At 37.3% G+C, this 23,176-nt stretch overlaps 1 protein-coding gene across 3 annotated transcripts in view; it reads left to right on the top strand.

The window, feature by feature from the left end:
* Window positions 1-19,798, top strand: part of slc23a2 (solute carrier family 23 member 2) — a 55,161-nt gene extending 35,363 nt beyond the window's left edge. For 2 of the 3 annotated variants that reach the window (XM_022670518.2, XM_049486232.1), the window contains exons 6-15: window positions 3,913-4,001; window positions 4,103-4,170; window positions 5,069-5,250; window positions 6,335-6,455; window positions 7,137-7,293; window positions 8,166-8,313; window positions 8,573-8,678; window positions 9,571-9,838; window positions 10,085-10,180; window positions 11,257-19,798. In XM_022670518.2, the coding sequence (XP_022526239.1) occupies window positions 3,913-4,001; window positions 4,103-4,170; window positions 5,069-5,250; window positions 6,335-6,455; window positions 7,137-7,293; window positions 8,166-8,313; window positions 8,573-8,678; window positions 9,571-9,838; window positions 10,085-10,180; window positions 11,257-11,519 (1,498 nt within the window). In that variant the 3' untranslated portion in view covers window positions 11,520-19,798. The remainder of the gene's footprint in view (window positions 1-3,912; window positions 4,002-4,102; window positions 4,171-5,068; window positions 5,251-6,334; window positions 6,456-7,136; window positions 7,294-8,165; window positions 8,314-8,572; window positions 8,679-9,570; window positions 9,839-10,084; window positions 10,181-11,256) is intronic. The other variant, XM_049486233.1, reaches the window with a different exon arrangement.
* The last annotated feature ends 3,378 nt before the right edge of the window (window positions 19,799-23,176 follow it).

Here is a 23,176-nt window from a genome sequence, read left to right as displayed (position 1 = left end):
ATTATACACCCATCCAAATCATTAGTCTTTGGTTCCTGTCACTGCCATTGCCACAGGTGTATAAAAGCAAGCACCAAGACCTGCTTCCACAAACATTAGTGAAAGATCGCTCTAAGAAGATTAGTGAATTCCAGTGTGGTAATGTAATAGGATGCAGAACCTGTGCAACAAGAACAGTCATGAAATTTCCTCACTAATAAATATTTAAAGTCAACTTTCAGTGCTATTATAACAAAGTGAAAGCGACTTAGGCCTTCAGATCATCTCAAGAACAGTAGAGCATAGAGAGCTTCATCAAATTGGGTTTTCATGTCCAAGCAGCTCCATACAAGCCTTACATCACCAAATAAGATGCAGACAGAGCAGATACTTTTTAGCAATATATAGTGCACTTTGTTATTTTTGTTGTTACTGACTCAAGTTGAGTGAACATGAACATTTTTGTAAAGAATCAGAATGATAAAGTGTGTGTCTGGTCTTTGTTCAGACATATCCAGTTTGCCCTCAGGAACTAATTGTCTGATGTCAAGAGCATTCACCCTCGCAGAAACACACACACACACACACACACACACGCCATCTTCAGGAAGATGTGACTCACGCACTTAATAGAGGAAATGATAGAGGGAGAGATTGAGAGTGATAGGTAGAGCATGAATGTAATTTGATGACTCATTGAGGTGAGCGCACTCCAGTAGGGCTGGACCCGAATATTCGGGTATTCGGATATTCGTTCGTTGAGTAGGTATTCGGTTTTTAATTTTGGTATTCGGATATTCGTTTTTTTTCTCCTTTCCAGAGTTCCACCTCACTCTAACCACTTCTGTTTTCGCGGGTCCCGTCAGAATATCTTGCGCGCGGGACAGAACTGAACTGTTATTGGCTGGAGCGGGAGTTTAATCCAGACGATGCGGGAGCAAGAAAACTGTAATAATTGTAAAAAAAAAAAACCTAAAGAAAACTCTCAATGCGCAGGATGGACCGACACACACGCACACACCGATGGTGTTTGGACTGGGGTAAGGAAGGGACCGCACTATTCAGCGCTGCTGTTTTAATAAATATATAAGTAAATTTGAAGCATTAAATGTAGTTTATTTAATTTATATTAGGAACGTGGGGCGGGAGCGGCAGAAATGTGTATGTGGCGGGCGGGCGCGGGATTAAAAGAAGCAATTTTTTTGCGGAGCGGTAACGAGACAGAAACGCGGGAGCGTGGAAGAGTGGGTTTAAAAATCAGTCTCGCGCAGACCTCTATTATACATGATAAAAAAAATGCAGGCTCTTCGAAACTGATTTATATAATAAAACGTAAGGGGTAATGTGGCAACAGTAGGGGCTAAATCGGTTACAAAAGCCTGGCCTACAAAAATGATGTCTGAACGAATTTCCTCTTATCTAATATAATTTAAAATGGTTTAAAAATATAAAATAATTTCTAAACAAACGAAATATTTAATATTGAGCTTATAGCCCAAGTGCAAAAATACAAAATCAGTAATACGGCTATGCCCTGCACAATGCTTAAACCGAAATAGACCAAGTACAATAACGTCATTAACAGTGACTTTCCTCTACTCTAATATAATTTAACATGGTTTAAAAATATAAAATAATTTCTAAACAAACGAAATATTTAATATTGAGCTTATAGCCCAAGTGCAAAAATACAAAATCAGTAATATGCCCTGCACAATCCTTTAACCGAAATAGACCAAGTACAGTTTACAATGACTGTCCTCTAATATAATTAACAATGTTTAAGAATATAAAATACTTCCTGAACAAACGTTTTTTTTGTTTGTTTTTTTAAGCAAATAGCCTAAGTGTGAAAACACAAACAGCAATTTACTGGGCTGGCTTGCGCAGCGGAGAAACCGTGCAGCAGCAGCCGCGGTGTGGGGCAGCAGAAATTCCGGGATGAAAACACAAAGAAATCTGGGCTAAAAACACAGAAAAAATATGGGGTGAAAACACAAAAATATGGGGGATAAAAACACCAAAAATCCGGGGTGAATATGTCTCGTCGGTCAGAGCAAATTGAACATTTTTCAGTGGATTAAAGGGGCTGTGATTTGCTTTTTTTTATTTTTATTTTTTTACCTCTTTTTTTAAAATCCTCTAAAGTCCTCTGTTCTAGGAATCAGTGTCTAGGAATAAGTGTGTTTAACCTGTTTGCATTCCTATTTGTTTGTGTTACGTGTGCTTGTGTGTGGTGTGTGTGTGCACAGCTGGTTTACCCTGTTTGACCTCACTTTCAACACTCAAAAGTTTGATCAAGAATGCTTATCTAGAGCCATCCTGTCAAATCTCCAGATTTTGCACTCTATATAGGACCCTGTTCATTTCAGTAAGAATTATTGTTAAAAGTTTGCACTTTTTGGGTGATATGACATTTATGCTTATAATAAAGTTTTGTTTTTGGATATATTATACATACATATGTAAATTATTTTAATCATGATGCTTCACCAGTGATACAGTTAACCCTGAGCGTTGTATTAGCTTCTTTAAACACAGTTATCTTATATTTTTAACTGACATCTGCAGGTTATGGGCTTGAATCCTGTCAGTGCTGCCACCAAAAAAAATGAATTATTGTAATTTGCACCCATTTTTGTAGAAAATGATAAAATTATAGGTCGCCATTACTACAATTACTGCAAAATTATTATATAACTCTGAATCCACCACCAGTGCTGGAATGTTATATTTTACACTGTCATTTTGGTTAGTTAAACATTTATAAGTGTAACAATTTAAGTTGTTACTGTTAGAAATGCCAGTCGTAAAGTAGTAGCCAATAATATTTTTTTAATTAAAGTTTAAATATAAAGTAAAATTGTTTCTGCTGTTTTTAGTTATAAATCAATCATTCACCCTTTATTTTTGGAGGCGCATTGAGGGCAACCCTCATTTTCAATGTAGCCGAGCATTTACAAAAACAGGGATTAACATGACAAAGAAATAATAAATACATTTAATCATTTTAAAATAACGGCAAATAAAAGATAAAGACTAAGAATAAAAATGTATATATATAGTTGTAATAATAAAACTTGGTTTAATCAAAAGAAGATAAGAATAATACAATACAAACTGTTAAAATGAAGCTAAGACTAAACTAAACTAACTTTTACATAGTACAATAAAAATGAAAAAATAAATGAATTATTATTAATAATAATAATAATAATAATAATAATAAAAATTAAATTTAAATATGTTAAAAAGTAATAATACAATACTATAAAAAAATAAACTAAATAACAAGGAAATAAAGAACTAAGAGAAGAACTAAAATAATAAATAAAAGTTAAGAATAAATAAGATAAAAGTAAAACAGGTACAGGATTTTCCCAGTTCAGTAAAACTCTTGGAACCTGGCAGATTATCCAGTCACCAAGTGAGTCTGATAATTACTGTTATTTAAATTTATCAAAGAAGTGATGATGCGTTCTGGCGATTGACCGGAGAGTCTTAATAAAATAAAAATTAAACGTTAATATTATATCCAGTTTAACATTCTTTTTCAGATGCTGATTATTTTTTTTAAATACTTTATAAATGTAAAGACAATGTGAGTTTTGTGATAATAGACCTGAGTGTGATGGTATTTGTGCTAGAGGGAAGAACATGCATGCTTTTGATTTTCAGCTCTTATCAATGCACTAGAGTTTCTGTGGAGACAGCTAGTGGTCAGTAAGTGGTACTGCAGGATTGTGCTGAGTGTGAAAATGTAATGTTTAGAAGAACTTTGATCCTCTTTTCTGTCTTTCTGTGTTTGCTTGTTCTTGGGATTGATAGTAATGATAGTGACGTGTATTTGCATGTCCATGAGGCTGTATCTGCTGACACTCCAGATGTCCTTGTGTTTGTAGATTAATGTGTGTATCTGTTTGGTCTTCGTAGACTTCCGCTGTTCCAGGCCAGTGCGTTCGCTTTCCTTGCACCAGCCAGAGCCATTCTTTCCCTGGAGAAATGGAAGTGTAATGCAACAGGTGCCATTTTTTTTTATTACGGTACCAAACAGAGTGATACAGTGAAGATACAGTTCAGAGTGCTATACCTCGTATGTGCTCATGTGTTGTTGTATTTGCAGCAGTTCCACTTGTAAACAGCACTGAGCTCCTGCATACAGAGCACATCTGGTATCCCAGGATACGAGAGGTGAGCATCACTAACTTTACATTCAGACCATGTATAGAGAGAAACTGTTATAGTCCCTCAGTGATATTTTATAATTGGTTGGGCAACTGGCCTTTGTAAAAATGTTTGCAAGTATATCATTGTGTAAAGTAGGACTGCATGATATTGCAAAAAAATTACGTTGCAAGTGTTCTTTTTTCAGCAATATATATATTGCGATATGAGACAATGCAGGGCACTGTCTTGCACCCGGGCCTATCAAGAGCTGAGTTAGCGCCAAGCGCTCAAAACTCAAGGAAAAAAAAAGTGGCACAACAGTAACTTGCCCTTTAATCAGTCATTTAAATGGCTTTTTAAAAGGTAAATTAAGAGCATTTTTCTGAGATTAAAAGCATGAATTTAGCTGTAACTGGAAACATCTGTGCTGGACAGAGGTGCACAGCTTTCGACACATGTGTTTACAAGTACGTGTCCGACCATGTGGATGGAGGCCATGTGTTTACTCCTGCCCCCCTCCTTGCTCTTCTCAGGCAGCAGCAGCCTGTTATTTACACAGACACAGAGACAGCGCTGTGTATCTACTTCTTGTGTCAAGAATGAAAACATTGCAACATGACGTGTTTGATTGAATTGCCTTAAGTGGCATTACACGTCCTGTGCTGTGACTATTGCGCAGTGCACACATCACAATGACTATGCTTAAACGATACATCATGTAGCCCTATTTTAAAGCACCCCATAATGCACAATTATGAAAAAGCTGGTATTCCAAGAAGAATGAGACAGCCATCGATCTACTTAAACTACTACTTATAAAATACCACTAAACACACTAATTTTACAGCAGTCATAAAAAAGTGCAGGCTCAATTATCAGCCTTATCTCTCTATCTCACACTTTCCTCTCTCTCTCTCTGTAGATTCAAGGGGCTATAATAGTATCCTCTCTGGTAGAGGTGTGTATAGGGGCGCTGGGTCTGCCGGGATTATTGCTAAAATACATTGGACCCCTCACCATCACCCCCACCGTGGCCCTCATCGGCCTCTCCGGCTTCCAGGCTGCAGGGGAGAGGGCAGGAAAACACTGGGGCATTGCAATGCTGTGAGTAAAATCTCTAATTCACATTAGTAGTTCAGAATGAAAAAACATCCAGTCTATAATGCTCTGCTCACACACAAACTTCAAACTAGTCATTTCCATTCTTTCAGTGCTTTTCAAATGACCTTATAACCAGGTCAGTCAAGTTGAATCATAATCAACATTATACATACTAAAGAATGTGGAAAAAGTAGGATTAAAACAGTAAAACAGTAGTCTAGAATGTCCTATTATGCACATAGTAACAAGTACACACAGTGTCACTGGTAAAAAGCACCAAAAGCAGTAGTGAACACTAAAAGCACCCATTTGTTGTGTATGATTTTATCTAAAGTAATATATTTTCTAGAATAATACCAATACACTATTACAGCAATTAAAATGAGCTGCCTGTTGAATATAATTTTATTATACATAAAGCTGGTAATTACTGTAAAGTTAAGAGCATCAAATCACATAAAACTATAGGATAAGATTTATACATATATAATATATATAAAATACTAGTGCATCTCAATTATTTAGAATATTATTAAAAAGTTCATTTATTTCAGTAATTTAGTTCAAAATGTGAAACTCATATATTATATAGATGTATTACACACAGAGTGATCTATTTTAAACACAGTGGATCAACACCAGCAGATGACATGGCTCTCCAAACCATCACTGATTGTGGAAACTTCACACTAGACTGTGAATCTTACAGTACTTCATGCTATCCTATGCTGACAACTTTTATGGAGGATTTCATTCATTCATTCAACCTTTATGGATTTCATTTTCCAGCAGGACTTGGCACACTGCCCACACTGCCAAAAGTAGCAATTGGTCTATAATATAATATTCTAAATTTCTGAGACACTGATTTTTGGGTTTTCATTGACTGTAAGCCATGGTCATTAACAACAATAATAAATTTCACATTTTGAACTGAATTACTAAAATTAAGTAAATATTTTTTTTTTTTAGATGCTCTAGTATGTAGGTTTAATTTGGATGACTAAAGCCTAAGCCTAAAAAAGGATGAAGTAAGGCCCAAATAGTAGCAGTGTGTTTCTCACATTCTGTTATATTTTCTCTCCAGAACCATCTTTCTGGTGCTGCTGTTTTCTCAGTACGCTCGTAACGTACAGCTGCCGTTCCCCGTCTACAAAGCCAAGAAAGGCTGGACCTCCTACCGCCTTCAGCTTTTCAAGATGTTTCCTGTGAGTTCTTCTGCCATCTATACAAGCACACCACCAAATACGCAGAAATTACATAATGAGATGTGATGACATTTTAAGTGTGACTTATAGTGCAAAAAATACGATAAATGATCATTTTTCATTACTAAAATTTGACTTACAACATTTTGCCATAATTTGTTTGTTTGTACCTTGATTTACAAGTACCTTTTCCCCTGGTAGTGCAGAACCCTTAACACTAAAACAATACCATATGGTTAACTGCTCTACAGAGTGTAGAGGGTTCAGATCACCTCTTGACTCGCCATGATTGTGTTCTCTAAGAGGATTATAATGATCATTAACAGTCTGGTGGCACCATTTGGCAGTCGACAGTGTGTTTGATGAGGGCTTGGCACCTGTGCCAGGGAGCCTCTCCAGAAGAGCTGGAGCTGATAGGCTCATTAATGAACTCTGCATGCTGGGTTGTGCCAGACTGGGAGATTCCCCGCAGCCTGCATTATTTAACCTGAGTGTAGATGGACTGTGGTGGGTGAATGAGGGCTCAGAATATGCTGATTCATTCAGGCCTGTGGGTTACGCTGCCTGGAGGATTGTGGGAAATGTGTCTGGTTTAAATAACCATACCTAGCACACATTCACAGAAACTGTAGAGTAATATGCGGATGTCCTCTCTCTCTTTCGCTCTGTCTCTCTCTGTAGATCATCATGGCCATCCTTGTCTCCTGGTTCCTGTGCTTTATCTTCACGGTGACGGATGTGTTCCCCCCTGAGAGAGACAAGTATGGCTTCTACGCTCGGACCGATGCCCGGCAGGGAATCCTGGCAGCTGCCCCCTGGTTTAAAGTACCCTACCCCTGTGAGTGTGTTTTTAAAGCTGTGCTTGTTTATAAATTAAACAATCATCCACCCATTTGGAGACTAGTGTAAATAAGTCTATAGACTTATTATAGACTATAATTTAATAATTTAGGCTAATTGGTATACAGTAGCATTGTATTAAAATTAAATTATCATATTTATCAATCTTTTAATTTTCTCAAAAATAGTAAGTGGCCTTTTAATCCAGTGCATCTTATGTATGCATTTTACCAGTCAGGTATTAAAGAGCAGTAAATTTTCAGTTTCAGTTTAGTTCTGCAGCGCCTAGACTGGAGTAGCATTAGCATTATCCGCTAACTGCTATTTACCCATTCAGCAGGGAGTATTATCAGCCTTTAGCCTGCTCCCAAATCCGGCTAGCACTGCTGGAGCAGCATTAACATTACCTGCTAACCACACTTGCCATTTTTCCCGTTCAGAGGGGAGTATAATCGGCCTGTAGCCTGCTCCTAATCCCGGCTAGCACTGCCGCTAATGCTAATGCTACAGCCTTAGTGCTGGAGAAATTCGGTAATCTAAGCTTACTGTAAATAAACAGAAGCTTTACTTTATTTACCCAAATAAACATTTTTCAGGAGAGAAATCTGTGTGGATTGACATCCATACTTGGCTTTTATTAACTTATTTAGCCACCCCCACCACCACCTAGCAGTGAGACCTACTGAATTAGAAGTTCCTTATAGTGTCTCTTAAAATGTACCTTATAATTCGGTGCACCTTATAGTGTGAAAAATGTATATACTATCCGTCAGACTTTTTGTCTGACACCAAATCAGCATATCTGCAAATGCCAATAAAGATGCATTTTTTTTATTTGTGAGTATTGATTTTGTATATTCTGTGTTGTAGTTCAGTGGGGGTTCCCGACTGTAAGCGCGGCAGGAGTAATCGGGATGATGAGTGCCGTGGTGTCCAGCATCATCGAGTCTATTGGAGATTATTATGCGTGTGCACGTCTGTCTGCAGCCCCCCCGCCTCCTGTACATGCTATAAACAGGTACATCACACACACACACACACTCACAAACATCTTCTTTAGTGTTACTGAAGGAAGACAAATTTATTAGACATTAGATGTTAGACATTACAAGCTGTTATTTATTGGTAATAGGTTTTTTATTAGGAAATGCTAGGTATACAAGATCATTCCGGATATTAATTGTATTAAATATATGCAACCAAATTAGCTTTATATTTTAAACAAATAATATAAAAAATTGAAGCTTTTAAGTGATGCTCTCCATCTTTTTACTCAGGGGGATTTTTGTTGAAGGTCTGTCCTGTGTGCTGGACGGTTTGTTCGGAACAGGAAACGGTTCCACGTCTTCCAGTCCCAACATTGGTGTGCTGGGCATTACCAAGGTAAACCAACACTGGATTTTTTTTTTCCCTTTATGTTCTTTCATGTTTCCATTTAGTAGTACTCTTCACTTATTGGTCTGTTGTGAGTGGGCCTAATTCAGCGAGGTACTGACGAAAGCAACACAGCAACTTTAATTAATATGGTGTCGGCTCAACTCGTGCTTGTGTATCATTGTTAAATTTTGCTGGTCAGACCATTAATGACCATAGTAGCCTTTTTATGTAGCGGTAGTTCAATGTGAGTGAGTGATATAATGGCCCAGTGTATAACCATAGTGGTTAGATGCAGGATTTTCTTATATATTTCACCCCAGATCAAGCTTTTTCTTTTACTGTGGCCACAGTAATTCAGAGACTTTAATTACAGTGTCCACAGTCAGCTTTAATTTAGTGAATTACAGAACTGCTACCTTTAATTTGAAATGAAAATAATTACAGCACTGGTGTAGCACCACTTTGTGTCTCCAGTAATCAGTGACAACAGTGGACCTACTACTTTTTTATGACAACTCGGAAGCTAAAATGCCACTGTTGAGCCCTTGATCTCCTTCTACTCTGTGGGTGCCACTGATCCTGCACTCTTACCCTGGCTTTTTTAGATGTGATATATTAATAAATACTTTCTACAAAGCACAAGGATCCAACTTATCCATATTTGCTCTAGGGGTTCTATACTGTGACTGACCTGTGCTCTGACTCTAACTTTCTGATTTGGGATATGTGCAAAGAATGATCACAAGCTTGTGTGTTCAATAGCTCCCCTCATAATCTTCCAAGCTGCTGCATTTAGACCCTACAGCAAGGTCCTAAAACTTGTTCTTTACATAGTACTGTCCCTGCACCTCTTTTCTATTGGTTGATTGATCTGTGTGGTCTTTTCTGATTGGTGCAGGTGGGAAGTAGGCGGGTGATTCAGTACGGGGCTGTGCTGATGCTGCTGCTGGGCACTGTAGGAAAGTTCAGTGCACTCTTTGCGTCTCTCCCAGACCCTGTACTGGGGGCACTCTTCTGCACGCTCTTCGGGATGATTACTGCCGTGGGTTTGTCCAACCTGCAGTTTGTCGATCTCAATTCCTCGCGGAATCTCTTCGTTCTTGGGTTCTCAATATTCTTTGGTCTGGTCCTCCCCAGCTATCTGCGAGGAAATCCTCTTGTCACTGGTGAGTGCATGTACATACAGTCAGACTCCTTACATACTAACAAACATTACTCAATAACTAACGGTAAAAATAGTCTGATGGTTAAGTTATAATAGCAATTGATTTAGAAAGGCTTCAATTTTGTCATGCTTTCCCATGTCTTAAATTCATCAAGAATGTTCATACTGTAGTGATTTAATCTACTCATTCATGGTAATGGGAACACACTGCTGACTCTCTCTCTCTTTCTCTTTTTTTCTATTTAAGGGATCGTGGAAATTGATCAGGTGCTAAACGTTCTGCTGACTACAGCCATGTTTGTGGGCGGTTCTGTGGCATTCATTCTAGACAACACTATACCTGGTGAGCGCTGTCAGAATGTAGTAATTGTTTAAAAAGTGAAAACTGTCAATGAAGACATTTTTCAAGAAATCCTGCAACATTTAAATTGTTACATAATGAAATTTTATTTTTAACATAATTGAACAAACTTGTTCCAATATAGAATAAACACCTTATTTTTCCCAATATTAGGCGCCCCGGATTATAAGGTGCACTATCAATAAGCGTTTAAAACCGTATTTTCTGGTCTATTTTCATTCATAAGATGCATCGTATTATAAGGCGAATTTTAAGAGACACAATAAGGAACTTCTAATTCAGCAGGTTTCGCTGCTGGTTGGGGGTGGTGGGGGATAGCTAACTTAGTTAATTAAAGCTAAGCTAAGTAAACAAAACTGTAATAAAAAAAGACTTTCTTTTAAAGTCAAATGAGAGCTGGACGTTAATCTACACAGATTTCTATCGTGAACATTGTTTATTTGGGTTATTTGGGTGGGCATCTGTTTAATTACAGTAAGCTTAGATTCCCAAATTTCTACAGCACTAATGCTGGAGCATTAGCATTGTACACAGCGGTTAATGGCTAATTCCGCCAATCAGCACTACACAGAGGAACCCTGAGTGTTCCGGTAAGCCAGGGCGCTATCAGCTAGCGGTTCGTCCAGCGCATTGTAAACACGCAAACTACCATCCAATATACTCACTTCTGAGCGTCGAAAGAGCTAGCGCTGTTGGTGAGTAATGCTACTGCTAATGCTAAGAGCTAGCCGCGGTTAGTAGCAGGCTACAGGCTGATAATACTCACCTCTGAATGGGGAAATAGCGGTTAGCATATAATGCTAATGCTACTCCAGCCCCAGCGCTGGAGAACTAAACTGAAACTCCTGTATAACACTGTACTTCAGCAGAGTGACTTTACTGCTCCTTACAACCTGACTGGAAAATTCATACAAAAGTCGCACCAGATTATAAGGTGCATTGATGATTTTTGGGAAAAATAAAGGATTTTAAGTGCGAAAAATACAGTAACAAAAAATGTGAAACCTACCGTTGTATATGAACGAGTGGAAGTAACACTGTCTGATCTGCATGTACAGGAACACCTGAGGAGAGGGGCATCCGTAAGCTGAAGCGAGGGACTGGTCCCAGTGCGTCAGAGCTAGAAGGGATGCGATCCTATGACCTTCCATTTGGCATGGATTTTATCCGCAGCCACCGCATCTTCCAGCATCTCCCGATCAGCCCCACCTTCACCGGCTACCAATTCAACCTGCTGGGCGGAGCCTGCCAGGAACGAGGCAACAGGAGAGAAGAGGGCACTGCCTCCTCCAAGCTGGAGACGGGGGAGAGCAGAGTGTAGAGATCGGAGAGCTGGAGGGACTGGAGCTGAGGCAGTCCAGCCCACCCTGGTGACCTTGTACACATTTGGGCTTGTGCTCTCCTTGCTGTATGTAACACACCTACAGGACTGTTCAAAAGTTTGGAAACACTTGTGTCGAAAATTAGGTATTTTTATATGCAATAGCTTTAATGTTAGACAATTATTTATCAACATTTCAAGCATTTTGGGAACAATTCTGTAATATACATTTCATAGCTGTACACATTTACATTTATAACTATAATCATCAGCTACAGTTTTTTATACATCGATTGCTGTATATTGTTTATACACCTACTGCTTGTTTACTGAAAGTTCAAAAGACTTACATATACATATATTATAATAATTGAATGCATTTATTTGAAACCAAAATTTTTACTTTGTGTGTCATTCCAAACTTTTGAATGGTATCACACCTTTCATTTGTGTTTTGGAGCAGAGAGAACACAACCAATGTGACCTGCAGGGGTCCAAGGCTGAGTTTATAGCCCACGGGTTGAGCGAGGAGCACAAATCCAGCACAACACTGCATTCCAAGCACCTGGTGGAGTAGACCTGAGTTAGACATGAAGTTTTACATACACACACACACATATAAATATATACTGGTGTGTGGATCTGTGCGCTCGTATGACAAATTATTGTGTCATATGATTGGACAGCAAGTTGTCCAATCTTATGTTCTTTCATGGCATATTCTACCAGGTAGCTAATCATGGTAATGCAGGTGTGATGCACAATGTTGCGCTGGTGTGTGTTTCCCTGTGGGTGGGTGGGCATGAATGGCAGATCAAGACTTTTGCCAAAACCCAAAACAAAACAAAAATCCTTCAAAGGTCAGTGTTCCCTTTTTATCCCTGCGCTGCTTGATATGCACAAGGGATCATGGGAAATGTAGTTTAGATAGGCGGGTTAGTTGTTTTGCTTAGGCTTTAAGCGACACAGATGTGACACAGAACACAGAAATGTTTATGCATATACAAACACCATGGCCGTTGTTCTCTGTTTAACACACATGCACGTACACATACAAACACACACACACACACACCACACACACACACAGACACGAATGTACATACGTAATGCATGCTAATGTCTGATATCACACAAATGCAAGTGGCTTTGGATGGGAAGGTTTTCTTACCGCAGAATGATTGTGATTCGTATTGTTTGGTTTTATCTTTGGTGTTTTTTGGCACCAATGCAAGAAACGCACATTAACCAGGTCGGACCCCCATCCACCTGGAGCATCTTAAGCCTTCTATCCTCAGAGAACAAAAAATTAAGACTGTACAGACAGTGGCGGACAGCAAGCCTTCGCCATATCCATAGTCCATCCTTCCATTTTTTTATTTTGAGTTAAGGTCCTCTTGCCTTAAACCCCCTCTGTGTGACTCGGGTATTACAACAGAGCCATCAAACAGGCCTCACCACACAATACAGCCAGCTAGCTGGCACAGTTTTGTTTTGGATAATAGTTTACAAAGTTCAGTAAATGTGATTAGTAGGGGTGTAACGATTTACAAATTTCAGGTTAGCAGCATAGTACATTTTTCGATACAACAGAAGTATCTGAAAATGTGCCTTATATTCTATATATTAAAGGAACTGTGTCCTACATTTTTTAACAGATCCATTTCTAACATTTGTATGGGTTTGTATACCAGTTCCCTTTTTTGAATACACAATGAATACACAAAAACAAATTGGACCTTTAATGCTTTCGTTTTCAGATTTTTAACACATTCAGCTTTAGAAAAGTACAGTATTTAAAACCAAAGCTGTACTTTATAGTGTTACAGTCTAAGGCCACAAGCTAATAATATGATAATGATATTCTTTTTTGTTACATCCTTACTAGTTACTTTTTGAGTCTGTTTTTTTTTTTCTATTTTAATGCATCTTTGCTGTTTTAATGTACTGTTACTTTTTTTTTTTTTTTTTTTAAATCTATCATCATTGAGGTGTATATTCTCACACAGTAGGTTATAATACAGATACAGATCATTAGGACACCATTGACAATTATTCATCCAAACCCATTGAATTATCAACACAGGAGGATGATTAACATTACAAACACTATACAACTTTTTCTAGATGTTAAATGTGATTCAGTTTGAACACAGTTGACTGAAAAACAACAAAAGACCATCATTTATTATAATTATTTGTAGTTTTTGTTTTTCTGACATTCCAAAATTGGTGCAATGACTTGTAATATCCTGGTGAAGCAGTCAGAGTGTTTTCAGAACCCCTGCTAGTTTTAGTACTATTATTGACATGTGGTCAGTGCATGGTTTTCAGTAGTAGGGAGAAAGGGAAAAGGCAGTTTGGAAGAATCGTAGAATTATTAAACGAAAGAAAAAGGATAAAAGAAAGAAAAGAAATGTTTCTTTTGGTTCTGAAGTCCCAGATCTGTTGTGATCTTCTTTTTCTTTCTAAATAACACACTTATTGCTTTTGTGCAAAAAACCTTGCATCTCCATTTTTGCAGTTTTTCACTTTTTGACAACATGAATCTGGCAGTTGTTTTATAACATTGTCTATTTCATGATGACTGGACCAATAGAAAAGCTCCAAAATAACTTAATGGAATAATGTAAGGTTTTTGTGTGACAGTAAAGAATATATATATATATATATGACTTCAGTTTTGTCACTGTAGAGACCATATTTTACTTTTGCTGTTAGTTGCTTATTTTGCTGATAAAATTTTGTTTGTACAATCAGCCTTTCTTCAGTAACCAGGGGCCAGATTCACAAAAGTGTCTTGTGAAGAAAATTCTTTTTAGAAGTACATTTTCTCTTAAATTCATACTTCAGATAAAACCTAAGATGAAAATAACGAACACATTTTTTTTTTGAGTTAAGTAATTCAGCCTTTGAAATGATTAGTTTACAGCTGAATTACAGAATTTGTCTAATTTAACAGGATTGAAAGTGGAGACTGTTCTTAAAGCACTGTAGCTTTGTGCTTAAGGAAAATAATAGCTTTCAGATTTCATGGCTTACTTCTTATACAAAATGGATGTTTCCTCCACCATCACTTCTAGCTCTTAAAAAATATATTCAAAAATGTCTTGTGTTTATTAGAAGTTGAAGAGGAAAGCTTTTGGGAATCTGGTTCCTGTTTTCTTGCTGCTGCAGTTGCGGAAATTTTAGTATACAATGAACGTGATTTAAAGGCGAAAATGTAGAAAAGTATTGTGTTTGTCACAAACCACTATTTGTAAAATTTTACCAATCAAATTGAATGAAAATATCGAAGCTGATCCAACCGAACTTTAAATTGTCATGTTCAACCAATATTTGAGCAACCATGCTTGTCTGGTATGTATCGAACAAACGAGCAAGAGCGCTTGTAGTCATGCTACAGCCAGTGTGTGCACAAAGCCATCTGGTGGCTTATTTAAGCAATGTTAAGTTATATTGCCCACTGGTTTCTGTTATCAGTGCTCATTAACATGTTGTTTATTCTTCCCTGCTGGAAATTCCATTGGTATCACTGGACAGTGTAATCACCCAGCAGATAAAGGCTAAAGTATTCTAATAATTACACCAAAATAAAGCAGAGAGTTTAAGGAGAGACCGACCCATTTTCCCCACTTTCCACCGACTTCAAGCAGTGGTTTTGTTTCATTGTTTGTTTGTATCTTTGTTTATTTATTTATTTATGACTGATAATCGCGTAGTTAACGTGTTGAGTGTGAGAGTTTGCTGCATGAGTGTGGAGACGCCTCGCATGCCATGTGAGGGGGGGGGTTGGCGGTGGGCATTGCTTTACTGCACCATTTATTCAAGAGAAGATTTACAGCATAACTGGTGCTTCATTGAAAAGGTCATTCCACCATTTGCGAAAAGAAGATACAATATTACACTTTCCTTCTTTTTTACAAGATATATTTTACATGAAAATGCAAACTCACCCTCTGCCTCCAAGCTAGCTTAGCCATTTAGCCACGCTGCTGCCTCACAAGAAGGCTAATTTTCTAATAATGTGCTTTTTAAAGCATGCAGCGGAGGTGCTTCACAGTCCTTTAACCTTTCAGTCATATTGAGATCATGCCTCAGCCTTGATAGCAAGGTCAAGGATGAAATTCACAGGCTTACTGCTCAGAGTTTAGCAATATGAATATAGTTATGCAGTTAGTAATGCACTGTGCATTACTGGTTAGCTACATTAGCCTTGTAGCTTAGGTTAGCTAAACTAATGAAGCAAACCTCAGACAACAAACGTTTTAAAATAGTAAACTTCTGATTACCATATTTTTCGCACTATAAGGTGCACAGGATTAAAAGGCGCACTATTAATAAACGTCTATTTTCTGGTCTATTTTCATATATTAAACACACTGGATTATAAGGCGTATTACAGACACTAGTAAGGAACGGTTGTCATCATGTTTTTCATCTAATTCAGCGGAATACGGGTGTTGCCATGTTTTCCTTTTAACGTAAAGTTAATCTAAGCTAAGTAAACAAAACTGTGATTCTTATACAGTCAAACAAGTGCTGGATGTTAATCTCTACAGATTTTCCTCCTAAAAAATGTTTATTTGGGAGAGTAAAGCGCTTCAGTTTATTTACAGTAAGCTTAGATGTGCAACACTAAGGCTAGCCGTGTTTAGTGGCTAATGCCTCCTGACAGCGCTTCACTGAGGAACCCTGAGGTGTTCCAGTAAACCAGGGTGATATTAGCTAGCCGTTTGTCTTGCATATCTTGTTTTAACACTGTAAACACGCAGACTACAATCCAATATACTCACCTCTGAACGACGAAAGGGCTAGTGCTTGGTGGCTAATACTAGTGGCCGAGGATAACAGCAGGCTACTGTCCGATATACTAACCTCTGAACAACAAAAGAGCTAGCACTTAGCACGGCTAGCGGCAAATGCTAACACTGCTCCAGCCTCGGTGCTGGAGAAAATTCACTGTAACTCCTTTATAATGCTGTACTTCAGCGGAGTGGCTTTACAGCCTGACTGGTAGAATTAATACATAAGATGCACCGGATTATAAAACACACTGACGATCTTTTGGAAAATTACAGGATTTTAAGTGCGTGTTATAGTGCGAAAAATATGGTTAATTTATGGATTAATTAATTTTACACGATTTCTGCATAATTCAGAGTGGAGTTGCTGCGCATTGTTTTACTGTAGAAAAACATGCATTAATCCAGTGACTCCAATAAATGATCTTTGTTGATTGGTAATGGATAAAACCAGGCCATGACTAGTAGAGGTTGGCAATATTTACCTATATTTTTTGTGATAAACAATAATTGTTGAGAATGCACCAATAGAAGCCACGGATTCTTAAATGCTGCTGTTAAAATATTATCCCATATATTGTAAAGTATTGATCTTTTTTATATAAATCTGCTGCGTTCCATCCAATTTAAAAGATGTATTGAAAAGTGCAGTCATTCAGTGTCCTTTATGCACTGGCTATATTCACAACATACTCGGAACAGTGTGATTTGGACCAAGGTCAAACAGTAAAGCTAAAAGCTATAAAAAGGTTTATTTTCTTCTCTTATCTGAAGGGAGAAAAAATGTTTTTGCTGAACCCTAGCTGTGAAACCACATAATCAAAATTCATGTCTTTAGTATTTCAGAAATGACATATTTGTTTGGCTGTTTTGTTGTTTCATTAATGGCAAGAATATGCTCAACTCATAATTTTGCATTTAAAAAAATGTATCACAATATGCTAAAATATTGTCATATTGCCCACCCCTACTATATAACATCTACACTTTGCACCTGATTTACTTGATATAATTTTCTTATTAATTACTATAATTAATTACTTACTTTTTAGAATTTGGAAAAAATAAATAAAGCTGCTGGGTTCTGTTAAGCAATTCCATAGTGAAAAACAGGTTATTGCCTGGGAATGAGTATATGTTTGAGTGTAAAGAACCTTCATTTAAAAAAATAATAATAATAATTTAAAGGTTGTCATGATGGGCATTTTATTACGTTTTGTTAAATATCATTGATTGAAGAACCCGTTCAACCGTAATTACTTTTTTGCAAGTGTAGCCAGAAGAAGTTTGGTTCTGCCTGTTCAGCTCCTCAATCATTTAATTATGCAGAATTTCTGAAAAAATCTTGAAATTGGAGGTCGGGGAATGTTGCGCACCTTCTCAATAAATTCCTGCTAAACTAAACTATTGCTTTATATGTTTCTAAACCCAGCCCTAGTTTTTACGTTGTGTTGTAGCCGAACTGAGGTTGTAATGAGGTAGAGTTGTCAGTATTAGGTGGACTTGGTGGACCACACATGTGCACTCACTGCGTTTACAACAAGCCTGAAATACATTACTGTACTGGAGTCCAATTAGCAGTCCAGTTCAACCCAAAGCTCAGACTTCTGATATCCGATATGGAGAAGCGTGACTGATTTTTGGTGGGAGTTGGACGGGTGGGGAGTTTACATTAACAGCACTTGTCATTACACTTTAAGGCGGTAAAACCCTGCGCAGTTCTTTCCCGTGTTTAATATAGCGATGCTGTTGTTCAGACACATTTAGTGTCCAGTGTGAATCCAGTGCACCAAGTGACAAACTGTACACTGTATCTGTACCCCACTGTAACCTCCCACCATCACTCTCCACCACACCTGCAGTGCTCACTATGCTGTCAGTGTCCACTAATGTACTAACCTGTACCTTTAGCTTCTGTGCTCTGACATGGAATTATTGCTGTTATTGTTGTTCTTATTACTGGGTGCAGGATGTGACTCGAATGGACCTTGGTGTTAAAACCCCTCACTTCCTTAATGGTTTGTGTTCATCCAAAAATATATATATTTTAATTAAAGTGTCTTACATACAGATCTGGAAACAAATGAGACTATTTCGGGTTTTTGAATCAGTTTCTCTGGTTTTGCTATTTATAGGTATATATTTGAGTAAAATGAACATTGTTGTTTTATTCTATAAACTACGGACAACCTTTCTTCAAAATTCCAAATAGAAATATTGTCATTTAGAGCATTTATTTGCAGAAAATAAGAAATGGCTAAAATAGCAAAAAGATACAGAGCCTTCAGACCTCGAATAATGCAAAGAAAATAAATAAAATTTCATACATTTTAGGAGTTCAGAAATCAATATTTGTTGGTTTTTAATGACAGTTTTCATGCATATTGTCATGTTCACCTCCACCAGTCTCCACCAGGATAACTTTATGCCACTCCTGGTGCAAAAATTCAAGCAGTTCAGCTTGGTTTGAGGGCTTGTGATCATCCATCTTCCTCTTGATTATATTCCAGAGGTTTTCATTTTGTTTGTTTACTCTATGTGCACATTTGGTGCTTGCTGTGCACTTCATTCCAGACTTTTACCTAAAAAAATTACATGAAGCTGATAAATAGGTTGTATGTAGTTGTCTAAAAAGCTACATTCACCTACTTGTGTATCACTATTCAAACGCTTTTGAGAAAAATATATTACCGTATATATTGAGAGGAAATTCATTATTGTGTTAAGATGACCAGCCCATCTGTTATCATTTCAGCCTTTACACAAAACATGCCTGCTGAGCCCAGTTTACCCAATAGCATCTTGGAATTGACATATGTAACTTTTTGTTTTCCCCTCAGGTTGAGCTTGAGGTCAGAATGTAAAGGTTGTGAGGGGTCTTTGCATCAAGGCCACTAAGAGTATGATTCATAGAAGAGAAAAATCCCCTCAGTTGTTTTGAGGGGAGTAGGATTTATCTGACGAATATATTTTCTGTCTAAAGTCTAAAGTGTTTGATATCTCTTCAGTGTTTTTGTTTTCTCTTGTTTTCTCCTTTTTTTTTTACATTGTTTTTATGTTTTTACAGACAAAGATTTGTTTGTAGAAAAGAGATCATGCGTATAAATCTTAAATCATGCTGCAAAGCGCACCATTTTGTTACATTTTTATTTAAGTGATTATTATGATGATGATAAAATTTTGTTTTGCCTCTTTTTTCAGATCAATAGTTTTAGTGGAATAGCTACTTTTGTTAGCTAGAACTTTTTCATAATGTATTTTTCTAACATTGCTTCCTGTTTTATGTCGATAGAATTAGAAATGAGAAAAAAGTTAAATACTTTAAGACTAAATATAAATATATGAATATACACTTATATTGAATCGAGTACAGTGTGCTATTCTCCTGGACCAGGCTTTGTGAATACTAATTGTAGCAACTGTTTTATTCCTTGCTCCTGAAATTATTTAAAAAGATGTTACTGAATGAACCTGTGTCCTGAGTCTGTCTCTTTTTTTCCTTTGCATACACAAACATGAACTGAAATGTTGGTCTTCCACCAAACAGCCTCCTTCACACATTCTCGGATGGTGGTGTATACGGCACTAAGATAAAAAAAAAAACTTTTTAGAGCTCTAAAACATATTTAATTGACATTTCTTTCCCAATTCTTCAATCTCACACAAACAAAAAAAAAATTCCATAGTAATAAGCAAATAATCTTTTTTATTACCTTTACTTTTAAGAGTGTCAAAGTGCCACCTTTTTCCATCTCTCCAAGATTCACTTTAGATACTTTCAAGTTCATTGTTGGCTGAGCACTCTGACCTATCTGCAGCTGTACAGCCTCATATGCAGCAGGGGGCGCTGCACTGTTCGCAGCTGAGATGGCCCTTATTGTCTTGATGCATCAATAAGCTTTGGGAATGTTTGTGACTGGTACTTAATTAACCCATTCAGGCCCTGCATCCATTACAAAGGACATGTATTTTCTATATTTCAATGTGTTGTTGCACATAATGTTTGAGAGCTTGAGACCATGAACCGGCCAATTAACAAGTTTATAAACTAATGAAACATTAAGGTAACCCTGCCCACTTAGTACTTGAGGCAAAGTAACAGCTAGTGATTTCATTTAGAACACCTTTTAATCATATTTTTTTTACTGTTTAGGGACGGTTTACGAAATAAAATGGTTTGTATAAAATATAAAATATTACACAAAGGTTTCCAATGCAATGGGAATAAAAAGTTATTAAATATTTTAGTTAATTAGACTTATTTGCTATATTATATAATAATAATATATATATTTTTCATCACTGATAATTCAGGTCTGAAAGGGTCAGGTTGATACTGACAATTTATAAAAACCCATGTCATTGTTTATCACCACTAGTCCAGGTGCCCCATGCTATGCACATTTTAATGTATTCCCTGTTTACCACACTGCAACTGTGAAAAAAAAACTTCCTTGTATACCAGGATTAAACACTTTTTGCCCAAGACAGCTGTAGTGGAGATGTATACCAGTCATATCTAGTCCTCCCAGTTTGGTGTCTCAAGCTGCAGTTTAATTAGCCATTGGCTTCATAGGCAACTCTATAGTTCGGCAGCATTTTAACCCATAAGGGACCTTACAAATTCAAGTTAACCACTTCTCAAAACAGCCGCAGCTATTTCTCTTTCCTTTGCACTTCTGCAGCAATGTACTCATCCAAATATTACAGATAAACTTAAATGATCATGATTTACTTTCATTGATACATTTTCCGTCACTTCTTACTCAGAGTATGGTCGGTTTTATTTATTTATTCATGATTAGATGCTTTATAAAAATCTTGCATTTATAATGGCTATATAGCTAATAGATAATAGTAAGCTAAATCATCAAACTAAGCTACGTTTTACACAATAAACGTAGCTTACACAGTCAGCTAGTCTATTTTTACCTTTTGGTTTAGCATATAACAAAAAACATGCTTCATAAGAGCCTCTTCCCCGGACAATCACGTTCATCCCTGGTGACAAAATAATCTGAATCCAGCGAGGTTAGCTTAGCGCACCAACCGCGTTTGGTACTCGGAAATCCCGCTAACGCGTTTAGCTTCCCCTGTGAATCCGCTAACCCGCTAAGCTAATGGTAGCTTCAACCAGTCAGGTCCTACTTTAAATGATGTTATGTAATAACAAAAGTTTGGGAGAAGGACCACGCCCGAACTCTACGTTCTAACTCCACCCCATATCAATCAACCGTCCTATAAATACCTCCCCTAACCAACTACCTCTCGTGACGAAAAATTCGCAACCCACCTCCTCCCCTGCAACCCCCTTTTTTTTTTTTCTCTGCTCTTCCACTTCTCATTAAAATAAAAAAGGGGGGGATATAACTGCACGCTTCTTCAGCACGCAGTTCAGAACTCCAGCCCAAATTTCCCCGAGTTCCCTCCCCTTTTTCTTCCTTCTTTTCTACTTCTATAAGGCGTGGTCCGCACTTAGCAAAATTAAGTACAGGCGAAAACTATTTAAAACAGTGTCAAATGTACTAGTTTGATAAACACGTGCAGCAGTGAGTGGAAATACAGAAGAAAGTTACTTACATTTGTCACGTTACAGAAATGCTGCTTTCAGAATGGGACAGTCCTTTTCTCTGGAGCACATACTGCTTGAAAATGCTGCCTTCAGAATGAAACAAACTTCAATTTCTTCCACTTGCCATTTTACTTACAGTACTTTCTACATATCAACTTCAAGATTGGCACTTATTACATGCATTGTTAATTCTTCCTCTATAAAACACTAGCATTGGGTAATAAACTGAACTAGATGATGAATATGCTGTCATTTCGTTATTTTTAAAGTATTTTACTGGGCCGAATTAATCACTTTAAATACTATACTACATTGTCTTGTTACTCATTTTTCTATAAACTTATTTAGCAACATGTGCAGCAGTGCTAGCTTTTCAGCATAACAGAACAAGGATGTATGAATCAAAACAGTTTTCCAGACTACTGACTTCACCAATAGTTAAATGTATTAATACAGTTTAAAACGCCATACTGAAATAGCATCAGCAACTCTTATATCAAGTCATCTGCTCTGTTTTTCACATTAAACAGCAAACTCATTTCTCATCTTTCCCCTTTGTGCGTCTGAGGTCTCTGACCGTGACTGTATGCTTTAATGAGATTACCCACACTGCTGTTCTGCCTGCCCCCACTCCTGCCTGACCACAATGGGCTGCAAGTGAGCAGATGCTAACCAGTCTTACTGTAAAGCCTGTAAAACAAGACCTAACAAACCAGTCTTACTGTAAAGCCTGTAAAACAAGACCTATCAAACAAGTCTTACTGTAAAGTCTGTAAAACAAGATCTAACAAACCAGTCTTACGGTAAAGTCTGTAAAACAAGACCTAACAAACCAGTGTTACTGTAAGAACAAAATAGTTCTGTTAAGCTTGTAAAACAGAACCTAAAACCATTTTCTGCTAAATGAAGCCAAACAAGCCAGTTTACTGTAAAGCTTGTAAAAAAGGACATGATAAACCACTTTTACTATAAAACCTGGACAACAAGACCCAACAAACCACTTAACAACTTAACAAACCCTAATGCTTCTAATCTATGGCCTAACAAACTGCAGACCTGTTAAACATGACCTAAAACTGTACTACTATAAAGTGTGTAAAATAAGGCCTATTGAAAATGTTTACTGTAGTGTGTGTAAAACCTTAAGTCTTCAAAAACAACATGTTTAACTTTTAAGCTTTGAAACTAGGGCATAACAAACCAGTCGTACTGTATGCCAGTCTTCTAGACCTAAATACGTTTTACTGTAAGGCCTGTAAAACAAAGCTTATCAAACTAAT

This window comes from Astyanax mexicanus, chromosome 12 (assembly GCF_023375975.1).
Source record: "Astyanax mexicanus isolate ESR-SI-001 chromosome 12, AstMex3_surface, whole genome shotgun sequence".
NCBI lineage: Eukaryota > Metazoa > Chordata > Actinopteri > Characiformes > Acestrorhamphidae > Astyanax > Astyanax mexicanus.
The sequence above is the reverse complement of the archived record's forward strand: the minus strand, read 5'-3'. Positions and strand labels throughout refer to the sequence as shown.